The sequence below is a fragment of the Coturnix japonica genome, chromosome 18 (genome assembly GCF_001577835.2).
Source record: "Coturnix japonica isolate 7356 chromosome 18, Coturnix japonica 2.1, whole genome shotgun sequence".
Taxonomy (NCBI): Eukaryota; Metazoa; Chordata; class Aves; order Galliformes; family Phasianidae; genus Coturnix; species Coturnix japonica.
Genome location: NC_029533.1, coordinates 5,404,623 through 5,426,741, shown reverse-complemented (window position 1 = coordinate 5,426,741; position 22,119 = coordinate 5,404,623). Strand labels below are relative to the sequence as shown.

The 22,119-nt window shown below is 50.4% G+C and overlaps 1 protein-coding gene across 3 annotated transcripts in view; it reads right to left on the bottom strand.

The window, feature by feature from the left end:
- SLC39A11 (solute carrier family 39 member 11) overlaps positions 1–22,119 on the bottom strand; it is a 55,939-nt gene that overhangs the window by 9,186 nt on the left and 24,634 nt on the right. For all 3 annotated transcript variants that reach the window (XM_015879864.2, XM_015879863.2, XM_015879862.2), the window contains 2 exons: positions 11,726–11,896; positions 4,130–4,199 (listed from right to left, as the gene is read on the bottom strand). In XM_015879864.2, the coding sequence (XP_015735350.1) occupies positions 4,130–4,199; positions 11,726–11,896 (241 nt within the window). The remainder of the gene's footprint in view (positions 1–4,129; positions 4,200–11,725; positions 11,897–22,119) is intronic.

Here is a 22,119-nt window from a genome sequence, read left to right as displayed (position 1 = left end):
AGCTGGTGTGTGCAAATGGGAGAGACGAGCCCAGCGCGACTTCTGCTGCCTCACACCACAATGATTCCCATTCATTCCAAGAAAACACAGCGTAAAAGTTTTGCCTGGTTTCAATCTCTGTGCATTAATCAAACCTCAGCCTATTTCTTTCTCTTTTCCAGCAGCGTGGGAGGCACAGGCTGTCCCATGAAATAATATTTTCCAAGCCATCGTCAAAAGTCCACCCGTCAACCCGAAGCCTCTTTCTGTCTCAGCAGAGCTGGACAGGAAACAATCTGTGGGCACAACAGGGCCAGCACTCCACGCACAGGGCTGTGAATGGGGGCCATTGTGCTGCAGTGAGGAACCCTCCCCAGCACCAGCGGGGAAACAGATCTGTTTGCCTCTGTGCCACACACACACACATACACACGTTGCAGCTGAACAGGAGCCTTCATTCAGCATTGGGCAGGTGTTCTATTGGGACCTGCTGTCTGCACCGTGCACAACTCAATTCTGCACATCATTTTTCTAACTTTAAATTTCTGCATTTTGCTTTGTATCGCTTTCGCTTCTTTCAACCTTCTGTTGCACTTAAAAGAGCAGCTCCTGCTCTGTGTTTTGCCAGGGAGAGACATCCAGCTGGGCCAAAGCTTCCCTGAGAGCTGTGCAAAGGCAGCAAGCACACCCAGTGCTTCTGTGAGCAGGTGATGGGAGTAGGGGATATTACAACCTAGTGCCAGGTGGGAGAGGAGCAGTGGGGAATGGGGACAGGGGATGGGGGGGACAGGGGATGGATCTTTGTTGATGCTCAACCTGGGATCTCACTCTGCAGGAACAGCAGCTTCCCACCTCTGCAATGGGGCAGATTAAAAAAGCAGCAGTGTACACCGCATGCTTTTAGGGATGAAAAGTGCAGGAAAATCCCACCTATGTGCAGGCCAAGCCCACCGTGCTGACAATTCCCACCTCTCTCCCTCAACCAGGCATCACTGCCCTCGGCTGGATGAAGGACAGAGCACAGCCACATACATCACTATAACCCTGACATGAAACAATCCCTCTGTCATACTCACACCTTGCTGCAGACCACTGAACAAACTGCCATCATGAAGTTCTCTCTTTTCTTATAAAGAAAAAAAAATAAACCCAACTTTATTTTCTGGCACCAACTATCCCTTGTGACTGGAATTAGCCATGGGCTGTGACAAAGGCTGTGACAAAGGCTGCTTTCTTACCATGTTTATGCACTGTCAGAATTGCACAGGCAGTTCTGTCCCCAGCATTTCCTAGTGGCTCCAGGCTTGGTTTTCCATCCTTAATAATAATCTTTCAGCCTGCTTTTAAAAGTCTGGACAGAATGACAATAGAATAACACCAGGGCTGCAAGATGAATCACCCAGAGGTTACACCCACGGCGTCCATAACATACAGGGATGTGGAGAGAGATCTCATTCAAGCTGCATTTGAGGGATGTAGACACAGGGATGGAGGATGTGGGGATGGGCAATGGGACAAAGGAAAAGGGAAAAGGATGTGGGGACAGGGAATGAGATGAAGGGACAGGAATGTGATGTATTGCACATGGGCAGCATCTTCTTGGGCTCCCTTCTCTGTCACTGCTGCAAGCAAAACCCCCCCATGAGATAAGGGGGGGCTGAGTCTCTCAGGGTCCACAGGCTCAAAGAAAAAACTGACAGCCATTTCAGTGGGGTTTTTTCTCCTCCAAAAGCCACAGAGGGCACTTCCAGCCCCCATTTGGTTCCTTTCAAACCTGCCACACAAAGTGGGGTGGTTTGGTCAAACTATTTCTTTTTCCTCCTCCCTGCATGCAAGCAGTGGGGCACAGCCATCCTGCTCCCAGCACTGTGCTGAGCAGCTCCATGGGGCCTGGCTGCTCAACAGCAAGCAGTGGGTTGCAATGCAGAGGGATCTAGCACAGAGGGACTCAAACTGCTCCCCTGCTCTCCAAATTCAGGGCAGGCTCCTTTGTATCCTGAGCCCTCTCTGGAGTGCAGCACAATGCACACAAGATCTTGAGCTGGGTGAGCAATCCCTGCCCGACATCAGAAGGCAAAAAAGCAGCTCAGCCGCTGAGATCTCTGCTGTTTGTGCATGGTGGCATCGTCAGCAGAGCCTCCTCCGAGCCGGGCCGGGCAGCAGGAGCGGGATGCGCACACCCGGGGGCAGCAGAGCAGCGCGGAGCCGCGCACCGGGAGCTGCGGGGCCGGAGAGGGGCGATGGGGAGCGGCACCCAGGGGACCCCAATGCACAGACCGGAGCACAGCAGCAGCCAGCACGGCCCAGCCTCCTCCTGCCGCCCTCTGCAGGCAGCTGGGGCTTTCCTAGCTTTCATAATTCCCTCTCTGCCGATACCCACCTTCCTATAGCAAAGCTGGAAACAGCCCTTTGGGATGGAGTTTCCCATGGCCTTACAGTGAGCTCCTGCACAGGTCTCAGTGCACTGAGGGAAGTGAAACGCATCGATCTCGGTGCCAGCAGCAGGCAGAGATGAGCACGGGTCAGCAGGTCCTGCAAGCATCCATCCACACACAACGCAGCCCCGAGTGTGGGAGCCATCAGAAGCATCGTCACACAATTCAGTTTGGAGCTGCTCAGCCTCGCTGACAATCAGCTCACATCACAGTGGGAATACGCACAGTCACAGCCCGGGGATAAGGGGGTAAACTGAGTCATGCTGCTGTTCCATTGAAATGCTATTTTGAAATCACAGAGATGGAGGAGATCACAGCTGTCACATCCCCATAGCGCTGGGGTTGACCCAGAGCAATTTTCCCTTCAAATGTGTCAAAAGATGTAACGCTATTTCATCACCTTAACTCAAACCCAATATAGAAACCTCTCCACTGCTACTTTCTAACACAAAGGGCTCCTGCAAAGCACCCATGTGAAAGCTGCCTCCATCTCCTCCTCACCCCAAACGCTCCCCGACAGCAGCAATTCCCATTCCCAATACTCTGTGCAAACTACATCCCTTCCCCATGCCCAGCACAGCCCTGCTTTGCTCTGGCCCTGCCTGTCCTCCCCAGAGATGCTGTGTGGGAAGGAATTGGCAACAGCACAGCGTTTCACTCCTGGATATTCCCAACCATTTTCACGGGGCAGCGGCCACACGAAGAGCTTTTTGTTCTGTCCACAGATGACAACGATAGACAGATTGATGGCAACGAAGTCATTTTGTCTCCTTCTGCAGCTGACAACATTTGCATTGGTATTTCCCTGGTGCAGACTCCACCTTTTATCTAACATGATTAATGCCATTGTAAATACAGAGAAAGAAGCAGCTGCTTCTGGTTTCTCAGCTTTTACTGAGCAGCTGACAAAAAAAACCACACATCCTTTTGTAAGAGAATCCCTGGAGTCTCTGCAGGCTTTATGAGGAGCCTTTTATTGCAAAAGGTTGGAGAAAAGGAGTTTATAGCTGCTTTATCGTGCTGTGCTCGCCACAAATCTGGATTGTATCTGCTGCAACCCAAGTGCCCAGGGCAGAGCAGTGAGAGTGAGCCCTTGGCTATAGGGAAGGTGATATGAGTGTCATGAAAGCTGCGTGGTATGGGCATCATTCAGGCTCATAGCAGATCCAGGCATACAGCCTGTGGGCTGCATGCAGCTCACACCCAGTGCTGAGATGCAATGTGCCTTATTCTACTGCCTGGAAGGGCACTGCAAAGCCTGAACATGCTGTGTTCTCTTTATAACACCATTGTTATAAGTGGGTCTGGTAATCAAAAGGTAAAATTCAGGTATATGATTTAAACAAAAATACAAGCATTTGGAGAGATAACATTGAGCACCACAGGTGCACTTCTGCTGCTGCTTTGCAAAGCCCCTGTGCTGTGCTGGGGGCAGTGATGATGTCCCTCAGACACTGCTGGAAAGAACTGAGCCAACACTATCCCATCCCACCACTGCACCAGGCACAGCGCAGCTCCTACAGCCTCACTCAGCAGCCCAGCAGCGCTGGGACAGAACAGTATTAAGAACCAGCATCACCAACAGAAGCTTTTTTCCACCTGACAAGCACTTGAAACACCCGACAGCAATGGTACATGCCCAGCCTGGGACAAGGGACAGGCTGTGGCAGGGAGAGGTGCCCCAAGCCCTGCAGCAGCAGCGTGCTCTGCCTTACCTGGCACTCTGGAAGGTGGCAGATGCTGATTTTCCAATAGCCCCGAATCCAACTCCCACTGCCAGCCCCTCTGCAAGGAGAAGGAGAGAGAATTAAGGTCAGACCCTGAAGCAGCCCTGGGGCTGCCCCTTGTTTGGCACACCCAAGGAAGCGTGGCTGCAGATCAGGGCATTGCCTTTCTCATTTTAACCTAAATTCTGTGCAAATCTGTACAAGGAGCTCAAGGGGTGCCACCGAGCAGCACTGGGTGCAGAGGTGCTGCCTGCCACGGCTCCCTGCTCTGAGTCCAACACACTGCAGCCAAACATAGGGAGACTTCAATGCCTGTAATAAGCATGTGAGAGGGGAAAAGGCCACAACAGCAGCTTCAGTGTGACTCCAAGCACAGCAGGGGGAAGCAATCCAAAGCACAGCAGCAGTGCTGGTTTGCAGCTCGATGCCAGTTCACATTCCGCAGCCTTCGAGGAGGCAGCTCCCCAGCCAGGCTGCGTGAGCCATGCAGGGATGCAGGGGACCACTCAGAAGGCATTCAAACAGATGGAAGGTGTCACACGACGCGTGCCTGTGAGGGTGAGGTCTCAGAGGAACAGAACCGTGTGTGTTTGTGGCCCCTTGGATTTCCAGTTGCCTTGGAAACACATGATACGAAGCAGCACTGATTTACTATCAGCACGGCGTCCCCTGTTCCAGGCTGAGCGTGTAGAAGTTGAAACACACCACAAAGAAAACCCAGAGCCTCGATCCGAGTTTTGGCTCAGGGTGGAAACAGAAAATGACATCAGGAATCAATCTTACATACAGGGTGAGGAAACTCCTCACCATTCCTAAGATAAAGGTGCAAGGCAGTGCTGCAAGCCATGGTGCAAAGTCCCCATATAAAGCACTTGTGCAAAGCCCTCCTGCAAAACACACATGCCAAGACTTGTGCAAAGCCCCCATGCAAAGCCCCCATGCTGCCCAACAGCACCCATGGGGAGAGGGGAAGGAGCTCTGTCAATGCATTCATGGTGATGCTGAGTGTGATGAGGGCACGACAGAGCTCTGCACAAAGGGCTCTGCTCCTCTGAAAGATCTTTTTTTATGAGCAACTCACCCAGAGAGCAGCATTCAAAGGGTAAAAGTGCCCATTTGTGCAAACAACAGAAAGAGTTTGGGCAGGGGAAACAACAGGCAGGTTTTCCCTGCTGTAAAGCAAATCGCATGCAATAAGAAACTCAGCAGTACGACTAATGAAAGTACAAATTATGGATACATGGGAACAAATTATAGGAAATTAGAATCAACAGATGGTGCGTAGGGAAGGGCTCATCCAGGAAGGGAGGAGCAGCAATGAAGGAAGCTCCATCGAAGCTCCCCACAAAGCCATGCACAGCACTAACAGGGGCTGCTGCAATACAGGCGGCCATGCAGAGCTCAGCCCCATGCATGGTTCAGAGGATTAACCTGCAGGCAGAACGGCTGACTGCATCCCAGCAGACCTTCCCCTTACAATCCATTGCACAAGTCAGTAAGAGCTTGGCCAGCTGAAAGGACCAGGTGAAATGAAACCCACTGCTCTTCTAAGTCCTATTCACTGCAGCTTATGTGGCAGGGCTGGGAGTGATGAGCCACAGAACCCCCCTGCTCCAGGGACACACCATGCACTCACCTGGCCCTGGCTGCTTCCAGCATCACTCTCAGAATGCAACAAGTTCTGCAGCCCCATGGGAGCCAGATGTAATGCAAAGAACACCCAGAACTCAAAGCCTTCCCGATTCCCTAGAACAAACTAATAAGCAGCAATCCTCGCTCACCAAGCCTTTAGAAATCACACTGGCAAGTAAATTAACCCCAGCTATTGTGTTACATGGCTTAAAGAGCAGAAAAACGAGCACAGGCTGCAGGCAGAGAACAGCACAGCAATGATTAAAAAAAAAAATACCGAAAGTAACTAAAAAAAAAGAAAAAGGACAAAAGTAGCATTTCTGATCCCGCTTTGCCTCCCATTTTGTAATAACACAGCTGAATTTCAGGAACAAAGAACAAGATGCTCTCACACCCTGGAGCTCAGACGCTCTCTAATACCCCTGCAGGAACCCAGCGGGATGGAACACTGGCAGGATGGGGGTTCAGGCTCCTTCCAGAGGGACCACAACCTGAGCAGCAGTGCACAGCATGCAGCTGAGCAGAGGCAGAAGCTGGGGCATGGAAAGAGGCTGAGGGCAAGGGGAAATAAGGGGCTGTCAGTGGCTTCTGCCTACAAGCAAGATGCTGCTGCACAGCCTGAGGGATATTGGATTTCTTGGAGAGATAAGGAAAGCTGCAGTATATTGGAGCGCTGCAACTGAAAGGATGGAAAGAACTAAAGATGTGCCAACCCTTCACCTGCAGCTCTGAGCACCTCCAGGCTGGCAGAAGCAGCACAGTGCTGAGCTAATGGCTCCTCCTGTTAGGGCAGAAGCAGCTCTCCTGGGTCAGCAAATGAATCCTCTTCCTCCTGGAAGGGGCTGGGGATGCCAACACGCCATCAATTATTCATCTCCCTCTTTGAAGAGTTGTAAGTTCCTCGTGGAAAATTAATCTGGCTCTAATGAGGTTTGTATTTCTAAGAGTTTAAGTATGTCCCTGTCTCCACTATTCAAACTCATCAGTTTTTCCCCAAAGGTTGAATTCCAGTTCCCACCAGACAACATCTTTTTGCCATTACTGAGTGAGAGAGTGCAGAGATTACCAATGGATTCCTGTGAATTTCACATCTCCAGATATCTGCCATTAAGGACAGCAAGCAAGAGGTTGAGGGAACTTTAGCAAGATGACTTTCTGCTTCCAGTTATCCAGACATCTGAGGACAGGTCCGAGCAATGCTGTGCACATGTCAATGGCAAACAGCAGGCTGGAGGCAGGCTGAAGCCTGGAAAAACAAACAGCCATCCCTCTCAGGTGCTCAGCACAGAGCTAACACAAAGGAAATAGCCCTATTGCTGTGTGCAACACAATGGGGTCAAACTTCATCAGAGGGGATGCTAGGTTGTAATGCACTCTGATCCCAGTGCCTTCTCTCTAGGGGGATGCCAGGTGATATCACAGAAGGATGGGGTGTTGTGGAGCACAGCTGCCCATCCAAGTATAAGCAATCAGAGAGGTTGGTTTGCAGCAGCAGAACCCTGAGCCAAACTGGTGCTGTGCACAATGGCAGCTGCAGGTTTATAGTGCCAACAGATATAAGGAAATAAAGCCTGGGAACCAGGAAGCCTTGCTTTGGGATCTTTGTCATTCAATAGGGTGGACTTGAGTAAACCAGGCAACTCCCTCACATTCTTCTTGATTTCCCCCAGGAGCCAAACCACCAGCGTGCCATTCTATTCCCCTTTTTGCTTCTATCACCAAAGCACAACTGGGCACAAATCCTCACTTCCAACCATGGAACACAGCAGAGCTGAGCTGCACACAGCTTTGTGCACCCAAATGAGGCACCTGGTGTTAAAAAATTCACTGCCCACATCCTGAGACTCTGCCATAGAAATGCATCTGTGGGTGAGCAAATCCCTTACACACAATGAGAACCCAGAACTGCCCTCAAAGCTGCAGCCAAAGCATCACCATCCGTGTGACACACAGCACTGCATGGGAGTGGGACAATCCCCTGCCATCACTGCCTCCTGAGCCCCATGCTGCTGGCATGGCCCCACACAGGGCACAGCAGGGAATCCCCACGCCTCCCCATGCTTTTCCCCTTTGCAGAAGCCCAACGAGCTCTGCGTGAGTCGCTTCAATCCATCAAGGCACTTCATCCGTGCAAATGTCAAAATATGTGCTGATGAGGCTGCAATTAGTGGGAGGTTTAATGAAAGGGTTAGCTCAACCTTTCCCAGAGCAAGCAACTGATTGCAACCAAGTCACAGCCATGCAGAACACTTTAAGGATGCATAGCTCCCTCTGCTCCCAACCAGTCCCCATCCACCAGGTCCATGCCATGGGTATGACCCTGACCTCAGACACAACCATCCCTCAGTGCAGGTGCCACGGCAAAGTGCCCCTCAGCAGTGTACTGCCTGCTCCTCATCCCCGATGGCCATAGAGGAGACAATAAGGGACACTGAGAATTGGTTAAAGCTGTGGGAAACAAGAAAGCAAGCAGTATCCTTCATCCTTATAGATGTCACCAGCTGAAAGTGTTTCCGTTTCAGATCTTTCCTCTCTTGCCCGTAGCGGTGCTTCACTGTGTCACTGCAACACTCCTCCCTCCTCTCCTCGGTGCTTCACAGCCAAGGATGACTTTGTTCCATATTTAGCCCACACATTTTACTGATCCTCACACTTCTGTGCTTGCTTTGTTCCTTCTCAGGGAAAAACAAGAGCAATGCAGCACACGTTGGTCGGCTTCTTGGAATGGGAATTAAGGCTCCATGTGGAGCCCTTTGGTTTGGGACACAGCAGGGATGCCAACATCACCACCACCTCCCACTCGCTTTCTCCCTCACACCCCCACCTCACTCGGACACCTGAGGCAGATACAGTGCAGAAATCTTACTAGGGAGTAAAGACAGAGCAATAGGGCCACACACAGAAACATGGGGTATCCTACTGCAGAAGGGACGGGGCTGGGACTAAGTGGGCTCCTCTGCATGCCCCTAGTGCAGTGACTGCAGCCACTCCAGCCCCACAGCATCATAGAAACATAAGGAAAATTCAGGCTGGGTTTCCTTGGCAACATCACCCTGGCTGGAAGCATCCCCTGGTGTGGGCTGCAGGGACCCACATGGCAGCCCAGGACCAGAGCAAGGTGAGAGCATCAATGCACACTGTTCTAAGTGCCTGCACGCAACAGGGGCTGCAGGAAGAGAAGAGAGCGCAGCCAGCAGAGCCAGCTGGAACAGCCATCCCAAAAACCTGCAGTCCTAAATACCTGCCATTGAATGGTGTGTCTGCAATGGGGCAGCACAGAGCAAATCATGGAGCCCATCACTCATGGCTCTATCCCACAGCATTCCCTCCTCCCTCAGAGATGTGTGCACAGAGGAAGGGGTCTAAGCTCACACCTCACTAATTGTTATTTGTGATACACCAGTAACATTTTAATTAATTTCAAGTCTTCGGCGTAACAACCACCCAAGGTACAAAGATGAAGCCGAATAAACAGGGCTTGATTAAATACATAATTAATGTTCTACTAAAGCCGGCATATATGAATATTAATCAGTGGGGATATTCTGCGGTTTGGCATCTCCTGTCATTATCAATTTATTCTTTACATTGCCAGCCCCAGCTTTGGAAGGAATTAGCAAAGCTTTTCTTGCCTGCAGAACGCAGCAAATATGGGAGGACGGTCCCTACATTCAATTATCTCAGCACACACAGCAACTGGCTGCGAGCATTTAGCCTGGAAGGAAAGATAGACACACTGCCAAGGCTGAAATGTGCTCATCCCTGAGTGGGGCTCAGAGTAAACAAGCCCAGCACTCTGCTGGCAGCCAGAGTAGAGGGCTCAGTTCTGCATCCCCAGTCCCTCTTCTGGCTCCCCTCTGACAAAGTGCTGCTGGGCCAGAGGTGAGGGAGAGCAGATGCTGCCCAAAGCCAAGGTGCAGATCTCACACCTGCAAAGCCACAGTGTCTCTCTTCTCCCTTCTGGCCTTTAAGCTCTTAGCCCATAGGAAGCCAGAACAGAGCTCCAGCAAGTGGCCCCTTCCCAACTGCATCCTCCTTCCTGCAGTACTCAGTCCATCCCTCATCCCAAGGATGTATTTCACAATGAACAGGGAAGGATGACAAGCCCTGGGAGCAATGCTGCCAACCATCAGCATCTCAGCTTCTGGGTCATCCCACCTTTTCAGCTTGCACAGAGCAGCCCAGCCCCACATCCTCCCTGCTCCTCCTCCAGCACAGTATTAAGCACGGTGTCACTTCACTGCGGGAGTCTGCACTAATTACAGTGTCAGCCTTTCCGCTGGCAGGGATGATAATTGAGGTAGAGCATTACAGTGTTTTCAAACCTTGTGCTGCAGGCGGAGAGCTCAGCACATCTGGGAGTGCCATCAGGAACCGGTGACACTGGGGACAGCACCGGGATGGCAAAGCAGAAGAGCTCTGGGGAAAACCAAACCCAACAGCATCCTGCAGACTGCCCAGAGACCATGAGCCTGACCTCAGTGCACTGAGCCCCAGCCCATGGGCTGGACACAGCAGCAAGCAATAGACTAGGTCCAGGGCCCTCACTGGAACAGCTCCCCAAATACTAAGCTTTAATATTGTGACCTTTAAGATGCAAGAGAATGTCTGAGCTCCTGCAGCTGCCCAAAGGTGGCTTTGTGCTCTTGCTGAAGCAATGAAATATTGGATCTGCATCTCTGCAGCAACCTGGGGTGTGCAGTCATTAACTCATTCCCTGTGGGTGATGCTTTGTTCATTCCTCTACAAAACTCGCTTTTTGCTGTGACAGTGAAAGGAATCCCCCACCAACACAGCCCGAGGCAATGAGCTGCTCACACAGCCCCAGCTCCTCACTCCAGGCTCCCTGGCACTTCATTTGCAGGATGCAATCCAATTACCGCTCACTCTGAGCAAAAGCTTCCTCCTTTCTGTGTGCACATGCGGCTAATTCAAAGCCCCCTGCTCATCTCCTGCAAGTGCACAGCAGGGCTGGGAATTTGTAAAGAGATTGTGCACCCCGCGGGCTACAAATAGGAGCAGCCCTGGGACCAGTGCCTGCAGCTATAGCATGAGGTGGCCCTTGCACTCACAGTAAAGGCATGGCACAAGCCCTGTGCTCACACCATGGCTCTCCAAAGGGAACTCAGCATCCTCCCCATGTTTATATACACAGTTATGCAGAAAAGCCATTTCTTATCTCCCTCACCTTCATTCAGGCAACAGCCTGAGAGATAGAAAGGGAGCTGGGGAAGGGGAAAGAAAGGGGAGGGAACAAATGGGAAGGAGCAGAAGAGGAAAGATGGGAGATAAAGTCCAGAAAAAAACTGCCTTATATTACTTTCACCATCACTGAGATCTGCAAAGCAGCTGAGTGTCTTCAGGTTTTAGCAGCTTCTCTCATCTTGCACCATTTCTGATAGCCTCAAAGCCTGGCTCCTGGAACAATGCAGTCCAAGACTTGGCCCTGTGGTTTCCTATCTATTGGCACACTCCATCCCTTGAATAAGAAAGCCATAACTGTACTTGTTCCTGCAGAGAAGAACTGCATTAAAACGCACCTCTTGTTGTACACAAACCAAATGAGGAACAACAAGAGACCAGAATCCCATTGTCTTTACAGTGCCACCTTTCTCAATCTCCTCTCAGACTGACAATTTTTGCCCACGACAGGCTGGCAACAAAGTGAGGCTGCAGATGTTAAAGACATACCAGTGAGCCTGCAATTTCCCCTCCCTGTATGAGGGTTTTGCTGCCAAAACCTTCCATCGGTTCAGCCCCATGCAACACGACAGATCACACTTGGCAGGTGCCATCTGCAAGCAGCAGTGAAAAGGAGGAAGGGAGAAGACAGCCCCAGAAAATCCTCCTGGGTTGTGTCCAGCTCAGTATCAGCCCTGGGAAGGGAACAGGGATGGACAAACAGAGGGATAGACAGATAGATGGATGGCTGGACAGACAGCTGGGCCTTACCTGGGATGTTGTGGATGGTTATAGCGAGGATCAGCAGCAGGATCCGCCTCCAGCTGCTGCTGCTGGCTGTCAAAGCAGCATCCCTGGTTGTGGGGAATGTTGGGGGGCTGTCAGGCAGGGGGGTCCCCACGCCTCTCCTCCGCTGGTAGGGCTCCCCATTCTCAGCCTTATCTGAGGGGACAGAAAGACAGAGCTGGGTCAGCTGGGGGGGGGACAGGAGGTGGACACCTTCCCTCCCAGAAGGAAAATGTAGAGAGAAGGAAAAACACCCAGCAAGATTTGATGCTGCCATCTGTTAATGTCTCTGGGGGTGCTGGGCTCCCAGAGCTCTGCTCCCAGCTGCACAATGACCACCACCAGCTCTACACAAACACAGGCACCTAAATCCAAGCCCCTGAGAGGAATAAGCACCGAGCATCACTGTAACAAAGCTTGTGCAGAAGGAGACCAGAATCAAAGCCTTCCAGCTGCTTTCGCTTGGCACTTAGCAGAAGTGATAAAACAAATGTCATCAGCATTTCTAAAATATAACTTCTGGGGTCTGAACAAAGCAGCTCTGCTTTGGCACCTCCTCTGCTTGTAAATACACTTTTCCCATCTCCCTTCTGGCTCTTTTTCATGCACTATTACCTCTGGGATTGCAGGGGTAAGCGGCCCAAAGTGCAATAGAACTGTGCCTGTAATGAGGCTGCAGTCCCACAGAGCACAGCAGCACATGAGGGCAGTTTATGGGAATAAACAGGGCAGATAGAGCTTCTGCAGAAGCACAGAGGGCAATTTAGATGCGTGATTTGAAGAGCAAAATGACACTCATGCAAATTACCTGTGCATTAACAGAAGGAAAGGCAGCAGCATCCCCACCAGGGAAACAAGTCGAGCATCACTCCCTACTCACATGTAACAGCAGGGCTACACAGGGGGGGAAAACTTGTGTTGCTTCTAAGCGTGGTGGGGAATAAAAGGGCAACAGCAGCAGCTGATGGGCAGAGCTCAGGGCAGGGACACAGCATGGCAACACATAACAGCACCCAGAGCTCCAATCGAGGCACAGGGCAGGGAACAAAACAACAGCAAAAGCTAAACAGGGCTGGAAGAGCCTCAAAAGCAAATTGGAGCAGTGCTAAGAGTGGAGCAGGGGGCGGCATTCAGAGAATAGCTGCTGCGATCAGTTGGGCTGCTCGCAAGGATGCTGCCAAGACAATTATATGGCAAATAATTATCTGTGCCACATGCATTACTTTGAATCCCGTTCACAAAAAAAACAACTCCTCTCTATATTCTCCTCTATTTATCATTATTGAATTTCTTCATAAAGCTGCAGGGCAAAGACTCTGCCAAAAGTTTAATTACATATGTGCAGCCTGCTGCATTTTTCATATCCTCTGCAGCCAGCCCTTGAAAAAGATAAATGGCTTTGAGTATGGCTTAAACTGCTGCACAACATAAAAGCCAACGGATTGCTTATCAGCACGTGAAACAGCTCTTTATTTTTTTATTATTTCTTAATGAAAACAGCTTGCATTAGCTGGAGCTCAGCTCTGTTGCACTTGCAAGTACACACAAACAGATGAATGCACTATTTGCTATCTGCACTCAAATCTCTTTGCTACATGACCTTAGCTCTCAAATTACTATTGAATCCTATGGAGGCAACAGAGCCCTTTATGACTGCTTCAGAGCCTTCCCCATTCAGGAATGGCTTTGGCCATGCCTTTGTCCAACACTCTGCCCAGCGTCCTGTCCAGGTGCCCATATAATGCAGGGCTGGGATTCATGTACCTTCATCCCTCGGTGCCTCCCTGCCTAAAGGTGCTGGAATGAAGATCATTCATAGCACCCAAATGCTGCTCATTCTTTTCCCCCATCGATTTCCCCATCAAATCCTTGCAACAAGACCATCTTGCCCCGCTGGGAAGGGATTATTGCCAGTGTCCAGAGCACTGCAGACAGGAGGAAATCACAGCACAGCACATCCATCACGGGGCAACGAGGAGGTTCTGCCTTCAGCCAAACTTGCATGAGATAAATCAGCAGCCCCAGTGTAACCACTGATAGACATTTGTCAGCTCCCATTCCCAACCTGTGGGAGAAGGGAAGGAGAGGGAGAGCACGAAGAACAACACTTAGCAAACTGTGACTAAATGCCACGCACAAGGTGTTCAAAAAAGCTGTCCTGCATCAGCATGCACAGGGAATAATACCTCATTTCAGAAGCCTTCAAGGCAGACATGCACCCATTCTGCCCGACACCACGCTGCATTGGCACCCAGTCTTTTGCACAAGATGGAAACGTGTACTAAATGCTACAGTGGCTCTATTTAAAACATGAGAGATAAGCCAGTGTGCACGGAGCCTCGTCTGGGGGCAGGGTGGAGAAGAGAGAACAATCTGTTAAGGAAAATGATGACACAAGGAGCTGCCATCCCCTCCTGATACAGAGAAAGTAACAGCATGTCCAATTCTCAACCCTAATGGAGAACCAAATTATATGGGAAATGCCTAAGATTCCCCAAGCCCCTTACAGAACACAAGCTGAGGGCATGCAGCTTGTAATATACACCCAAGCACTGCCCTTTCCATCCTCCATAAGCTTGAGATGCTCCATTAACCTTAAGCACTCATAACAAATGCTCCTGTTCAATCCTGCGCCATATGGGCTCCATCACCACCGCTCCTGCCAGGAGCTGGTTCAGTGCCCACTCTGCTCGGGCAGCACAGCCCAGGGGGAGAGAGGAGAAGAATTCATCTAAGTGCAGAGCTACAGTGTTCCCAGAGCTGCCCATCAGGTGTCAGCAGCTCATTAGCAATTAGCAGAGACAGGCTGAGCTGAGAGCCTGGAAATGAAGGGTTTGGAGCACAAGCTTTATGGGATGGGGATGGTTCATTCAGGAGAATAAGAAGCTCAGGGGAGAGCTGCTCTCTTTCCACAACTCCCTGAAGTTGCTCTGGTTAATAGAAAAAAGATGAGAGGTGATGGCCTCACATTGCCCCCAAGGGAGGTTCAGGTTGGATATGAGGAAACATTTGTTCTCAGAAAGAGCAGTGATGCACCAGCACAGCTGCCCAGGGAGGTGGGGGTGTCACCATCCCAAAAGGTGAACCAGAACCACAGGGATGTGGCACTGAGAGATGAGGTCAGTGGGCATGGCAGGGGTGGACTGGGGCTGGACTTGGGGAACTTATTGGTCTTCTTCAAATATAATGGTTCTATGACTCTGTCATATCTCAGTGCATCAAACTGAGATGGAGAAGGGATCTGGGATGAAAGCACGCTGCAAAACCAACCCTAAATTCATCTCGTGCAATGCAAAAGACAGCAGCAGGAGCTCTATGGGACATGCAGATCCCACAGCAGGTCAGAGCCTCACACTGCAGCCTGGCAGCACCCAGCACAGCCCTTCCTTTGCTCCCTGCCTCCCATCCATCTTCCTTTATTGTCTAACCACGAGGAAACCCCAGAAGAGAAAGTGCTTCAAAATTAACAGCCACAGCCCCCGGGAAACCGAGCCAGATAAACGCTCACAGCAGCACCCACGCAGCAGCACGCTCAGCCTTTCCAGGACAACACCATCAATCTTTCTTCATCTCTTTTTCTTGCTGTTGTTTAAAGGCTCCGCTCAGGTGCTGACAGCCTCCGGCTGTGCAGCCATCATTCTGACAGGCACAGACACTCAATGGAAAGGGTCAGAGGACCCTTTGACCGCAGCCATTCCCCCATTACATCCTGCAGGAATTCCAAGGAGCAGAGCAGCAGATGGGTGCTGGCGAGCACCTGCTCCCCATCATGTGCTGCTCTTTAAAACCTCCATAAGAGATTTTTAATTACTGTAAGTAATTAAGCACAGCACCTGTGATGGGAGAGGCACTGCAAAGCCCCAAGCTGGTTCTGCTCTGCTCAGAGCCTGTAGCGAGATCAGAGGGAATGGAAATGAAAGACAGGCTTTTCCCTTCCCTGTTTCAAGGAATGAGTCCCCAAATGCAAGAGAGGCACAGCTGATAGAAAGGCTGCACATGCAACAAAGCCACTGAATGGGGAGCTCCGTGGAGTTGCCCAACTGTGTCCAAATAATGGTGCTTTTAAAAAGCATTGCTTGTTCAGCACTAGCAAAAGCAGCAGTGAGGAGCTCAGGGATCGAACCCGCAGCCCAGCAGAGATGAGCAGCAGGGGACACCTGTGACACCATTTACACGCTGCGTGGCCACGGTCCCAGCCCGCTGGCACAAGCTCAGCATTCTGCTTCCCCACCACCACCCCCCCCCAGCCATGGGACAAATTCATTTCCAACAATTCTGGCAGATAAAAGAGGTCCCTGCATCTGCTGGGGCTTTCAGCAAAGAAGATAAATAGAGAGTGTCATGACTCACTGTCTATTAGGCGCCTTCATTTATCCAAGCGTGCACAGGAGCTCTCATAAAAGGTTGTTTAATTCAGCATGACTGACTGCCACTGGCTCTCAGACACGCGGTTATTGCTGGGATCTGTCTGAAGTTTGGAGTCAGGAGGAGGCAGCAGCCATCCCCTGCTCCAGAACACATCAGATGCTGAAGCAAAGGGAACTCAGCTCCCACCACAACCACTGCATGAATACAACACAGCCTGCAATCAGTCTTAATGGCCAAAAAGGGAAAGAAGAGCTGGGGGACTCCTAGAGCCAGGGCTGCCCTCCCAGCCCCACATATTCCTCACTGCACCCTGGGCAATCCCAACAAGGAGGGACATATATTTTCCCATATTTTCTATGATCTCCCTCCTGCTGCAGGTGATGCTCTGAGCTACCAGCAACGTCCACGCTGGGAAAGGCTCCAGGTGTCCCAGGGAACTGCTGCTGTGCACTCGAGGATGGGAAAATGAGTGTGTAACACAGCTGTTAATTCAAAGAGGCACTTGAGAAAAGCAATAAAAAGGAGAAGAAACAGCCCAGCTTGCCCAACTTTGCCAAGCCTCTGGAAATCACCATAGAGTGCAACAAAGCAGCACCTTCCTTTTACAGAGCTGCACATATTCACACCCACAACCCTCATGCTTCTGCTTGCATTAAAGCCTCCAGCAGTGATGGTGGTGGCCCAGGGCGGTCCCCAGAGCAGGGACCTGGCTGGGAATGGGTCAGTGAGTGAGCACTTGGTGTTGGAGCAGCCTGACTTCCACAGTGCAAGGCACAGAGACACAGAATAGACCTTCCCAAAACAAGGACCTTGCATTGCCTTCTTGGGCAAGAGCAGCAGCACAAAGTTAAATGTAATTACATGCACCAGGTCCTTTTAAGCAAACTAATTCCTGCTAACTTCCAAGAGCTCTTCAAAGAGTTCCCAGTAGATAAAGTGCACTGCTGAATCATTTTGTGCTGAAAGTTTACGCATCTGAGATAACTTAATTGCTTAATTTCACAGCACTGTGCTGCATTCAGATCTACAATCCCTAGCAGGGAACAGTGCTTGATCTTAGTGAGATGGGATGCATCTGATTCCTGAAGTCAAGGAACAACAAATAAATCTCTTTGGTTGCTTATAAGGAAACTGAGCTCTCACTGGGATGCAGGATGGGACCAGCAGGAGTGGTGCCATCCATGGGGCCAGCACAGTGCCCCGGATGTTCAACATCACATCCCCATGGCCACCACTGTGCCACAGAGCCCCTCAGCAGGGCTCCATCCATCTGCTCTTTGTGCAGACTTCCTTGCAGCACTCCCAAGACGCCAGCCTAAAACCAGCCCAGAGGAGCTGCTCTATTCTTCTCCATTATTCCCCTAATTTCAGCTTCACATGCCTTCATTCAAAGTCTTTTCGTCTTGTTTTTATCCCAGAAGGACATTGCGGCTTCAGCTACAGAAGCTCTCTTTGCAAATTAATTCAATTTGTTGGAAAATAGGAATCGATGAATAAATGCATGAAGGACCAGAGGTCCAAACAAGAAACTGCACCGCAGGGCTGTGCCCAGCGCAGCCCATTGACATTGCAAGTTGCATAGAGGATGACCAGCAGTGCCAGCACCCATCCACAGGCACCAGCTGCCCTGCTCCAAGCACAGCACTCACCAAACTCCTGCACAAACATCCATTGCTATCCAAACATTACAAGTCTGTTTGTGAGAGCGTGGTGAAGCATCCAACCAAAGCTACTAGAAAATGAAATGTAGCTTGAAAACAAATTCATTCTGCAAATTCTACACATTGCATTCCCTGAAGCAGAGCAGGGGCAGCACTGGGCATTGACACACAAAGCAAATGAGAATGGGGGCACATGGACAGCCCCGTTTGCATGCTAGAAAGAACTGAAAGAGCCCAAAAAGTATCAAGTATCGTAATGATTCTTTTACAATCCAGGCATGGCTCATGGATGCTGTCAGCGCCTGCATTCCAATTGCAGGGAACAGCCACACTGCAGCACACAGGCAGATCCCCTCACTAACAAAGAGGAGCCACCCGGAGGAGCAGCGAAATAAATAAATAAGCAGCATTTCAATCTGAGGAATTGTAGATTCAGTGCAATTGCACGACTTGAAGGCGGCTTGCACCATCTGCTGCCACAGACCCAGTGCAGCCCTGCAGGCACCCTGTGGGATGCAGCACGTGTGGGGTGGGAGCAGCAGAACCAGGGGTGAGGAGCATGCTGCATGCGTGCAGACAGATGGCAGCGAGCGTGCTGCAGCACCAGGACTCACAGGGAAATAGGGCTCCAAAAATAGAGGCTTGAGTTGAGCTTGGGAGAAAAATGTGATGAGAAACCACCTAGCCTTAAAAAAAAAGGAAAAATAGTGATTGTCATAATGTGTTTTTTCAGCTGTAAATAAGAACATCTAGATCTCTTTTTCTATCTCATTCTGTGGGACAAATGCTGAGATGATCCAGCAGAGGGGGGAGCAGGCAGGGACCCCAAGGGGACACATCCTACACCTCCCCAGCAGCACTGCACAGATTGGCTTCAGCTCCATGCTCTGGGGTTGCTCCTGCCCCAATGGCCAACTGAAAAATGTAAAATACAGATACATATTTATCTATATAAATACGTAATATATATATATACAAAAATATAAGAGAAAAAGCCCTGTTTGCCCTCTGCTCATACACTGCAGCTGTTTCACATGATGAAGTCAGGGTGTAGCCTCCAAAGGGAGAGGTCACCAGGGTCCCCAGCACCATCCAAATGGCTTTGGGGTGGGTCACTGGGTGCCAGCGAGGCTGCAGAGGGGAAGCTCCGCTGGCAGGGTTCCCTTGGCACAGCACCACCAGGAGCTCACTCTGCAGACACCATAAAATCAAAATGAAATGAAGCCACTGATAAGTCCCCCCTGTAGCACTAAGGACAGTCACACGCTCAGCCTCCGGCACGCAATGCAAAATCCAGAGCTGTCACAGCACAGCCATCATTGAACACTTCTCCAAAAATACTTTGCAAGCACTCGAATCCTTCAAAAGTACACAGAGGACACTTCAGTTGTTAAACCTCCATCTAATATACTCACACAATCCTTGCATACCTTACGTAGCAATTAATATTTAAGTAGCAAGTGCATGAAAATAGATACAGACAGGTTAAAAATTAAGTTCCTTTGCAGGCACTGCAAGCTATTTATTTTTTTTTCCCAGGGCTACAAGCTGAAGGCAAAGCTGTGTGCTTGTGTTTTGCACACACCAGTTGTTATGTCAGCAGTACAAAACTCCAGCATCTACCTCAGATCCCATTGCTTGCACAGCTCCACCATCACCCCCTGCTTTTTTAAGAGCTCCCTTTGAGGCTGCCCACCAGCCCCCTCAAGCCCTGATTGCAGCAGAGCCCTGGTCCCACCAGTTCCAGGAGCAATAATGCTGTGAGTGCAGCATTTGTTGGTGCCATTGACACTCAGAGCTGGGAAAGCTTCCTGGGGGGGGTGGAAAGAAAGCATGGATTTTAGGTCAGAGGCATGTTCATCATCCTGTGCCATATACCACAGAGCAGGCTGTGTGGAATAGACCTGGGCAGCAACCACTGCCCCAGGACATCATGGACTGACATGGAAACATGCTGGAATTGAAATCAAATGGGAAAGAATCAGTGCCACAGATCACAGGAGGGCTTCCACCAATAGGAAAAAGCAATCAGCTGCTGTCAGAAGGAAAACAGCCTGAGCCTCCCAGCCTTCCCTGCACCCAGAGGATCAATGCAGCACTTGGGAGGTTTGCACTTGCTTAGAGTTGGCATAAAGCAAAGCAGAAGAGCCCCAGCAATAATCAGGAATCCCAAAGCAGCACAGGGCTGTGTAAGCAGAGCCCTCCATAGTCAAAGTCCCCACCCCATCACTTCCCAGCCCCACAGCACACACTTCACTTACTGGAAGCCACATCACCCCCTGACTGCTTTCATGCACGGTTATCTTTAATGTTTGTTTAGTTTCGGAGTGGAGAACAACCCATTTCCTGATGCAACTCATTCCCTTTCCTTTATGCACTTCATGCTCCATGCCCTGTATGCATCCCCAGCTGCTATCACTGCTGTCATACCTGGTGACTGCAAAAGGTCCCAATGATCATTTCACTCCCCCAAAGCATCCTTAGGGTGAATCACAATTGTTCCTGTCCCCACTCAACTGAAGGGCCATAGCAAGAAAATAAATGAATTATTGTGTTTATTGAATGAAGCCAAAAGAAAAAAACCAACAAAAAAAAACAACCCAACACAGCAACATCCATTCCAGAAGCAATAACACTGATTGCCAGTTCAGTTCAATTTAATAAACCTTGAGATTTAAGGGTTTCTTGAAGGCAGCTGCAGTGGAATGGTTCCCCTGTGCTACCCCCTTGCAGCCTGTAACAGGCTGAGGATGGATCCCAGCCTTCTGCACAGCTTCCAAAGCTCAATGCAGCCCTGGAGATGTCCCCAACCCAAGGGATGCTCCAGTAGGACCAAGGATAGCAGAGGAACCCACCTCTCATGGCTCTCCCACCCTGTATGATCCTACACCATTGTGTAGCACTAAGAACCACCCCAACCAACAGGCTGAGGGTGGAACCAAGGCTGCATAACCTATTTGATACAGGGACAGAGCTAAAAACTGAGTGAAAAGAGGTAACAGATTGCTGGGTGTAGCCAGGAAATTAAAGTTCCTTGCTAATATTGCACAGAGTTAACGAGACTCAATTTGGGAAATGACTTCTCTGATTAAGGACTGTAAGCACCACAGAAAGCATCTCGGCAGCCTCCACGCCTGCTGATAGCACTGATTTCAGAGCGTGTCCTGACAGCACGTCACTCATCAGACCTCAATAAGCCCCACGGATGAATAGATTGTGCTTACACAAAGCAAGCGTGGAGCAGAGCAAAGGGCTCTGCAGGTGGGTGTGCAGGCTGCAGCACCTGGGAGCCCACCCAACCCACTTGGCTTGCCGGCTTTGCTTTGGGGTAAAGGGACGGTCACACACAGCAAACACAAGAGCAGAAAGCTACATCCCAAGCTGTTAAATCTGTGCCTGTGTTGACACAACAGGTAAGAGGCTCACAGGAAAAGCCACTTCAAAGACAACAACCTCTCCACTCCCAGGTGGCATCTGTCCCCTCCCTGCCACGCACACAGCACAGGATGCACAAGGCATCTCTGCACCATCCCTAGGATTCCTGCAGGGCACAAACCATAAAGAATAGCAAGGTTGATATGACTGGAACCCCCCCCCAAGCAGGGATTGGAACAGAATGAGCTCTAAGGTCTTTTCCCAACCCAAACCATTCTACAGTTCAAAGGTAATTCTGTGCCACCCCCCTCCACCTGCACCACATCCCTGGAACATTCAAGGAGAACAAAATGTCACCATCTCTGAGGGCTGTTGGAAACCAGCTTGCATTTCCAAAAGGGGAATGGAAGCGATGGAAATGACGCAGCTCCAAGAGCCGAACAGACGAAAATGAAGAAGCCAGAAGCAAAGCTGAGCCCTTCTGGCCACGTTCCATTTGGGAGAACACTGAAGGAACGAAGGATACGTTACCAAGAAGCTACGGAAGGCAGAGCCAGTAGGGAGCAGTGCCAGGAGCGCATTGGCACACACAGATGTCCCCTCCAAAGGCTGGGCAGCAGGCTGTTCTCCTGGAAGCAGTATGGCAAGCACAGGGCTATGGGGAGCAGCAGACACAAGAACTCTGCCCTACCACAGCTGCCCTCAGAGGTCACAGGCTGAAGTTGAGTCGAGGATTGAGCTGAGTGTGGTTGGAGACTCAACTGATTCACACCTGGAGCTATTGAATGCAGACCTGGAGGTAGAACTGAGCCCACAGAAATATTCCCAAACACTTTTCACCTGCCAAGGTGCACTGACACACAAAGGAGATGCTCACACTGTGCCAAGGGTGAAGGAGAACAAACCACCCAGCCACGTCTAGACTCAGAAGTTCAGTTTCTGACCAGTACAAGGGCACGAGGCTCCATCTGAAGG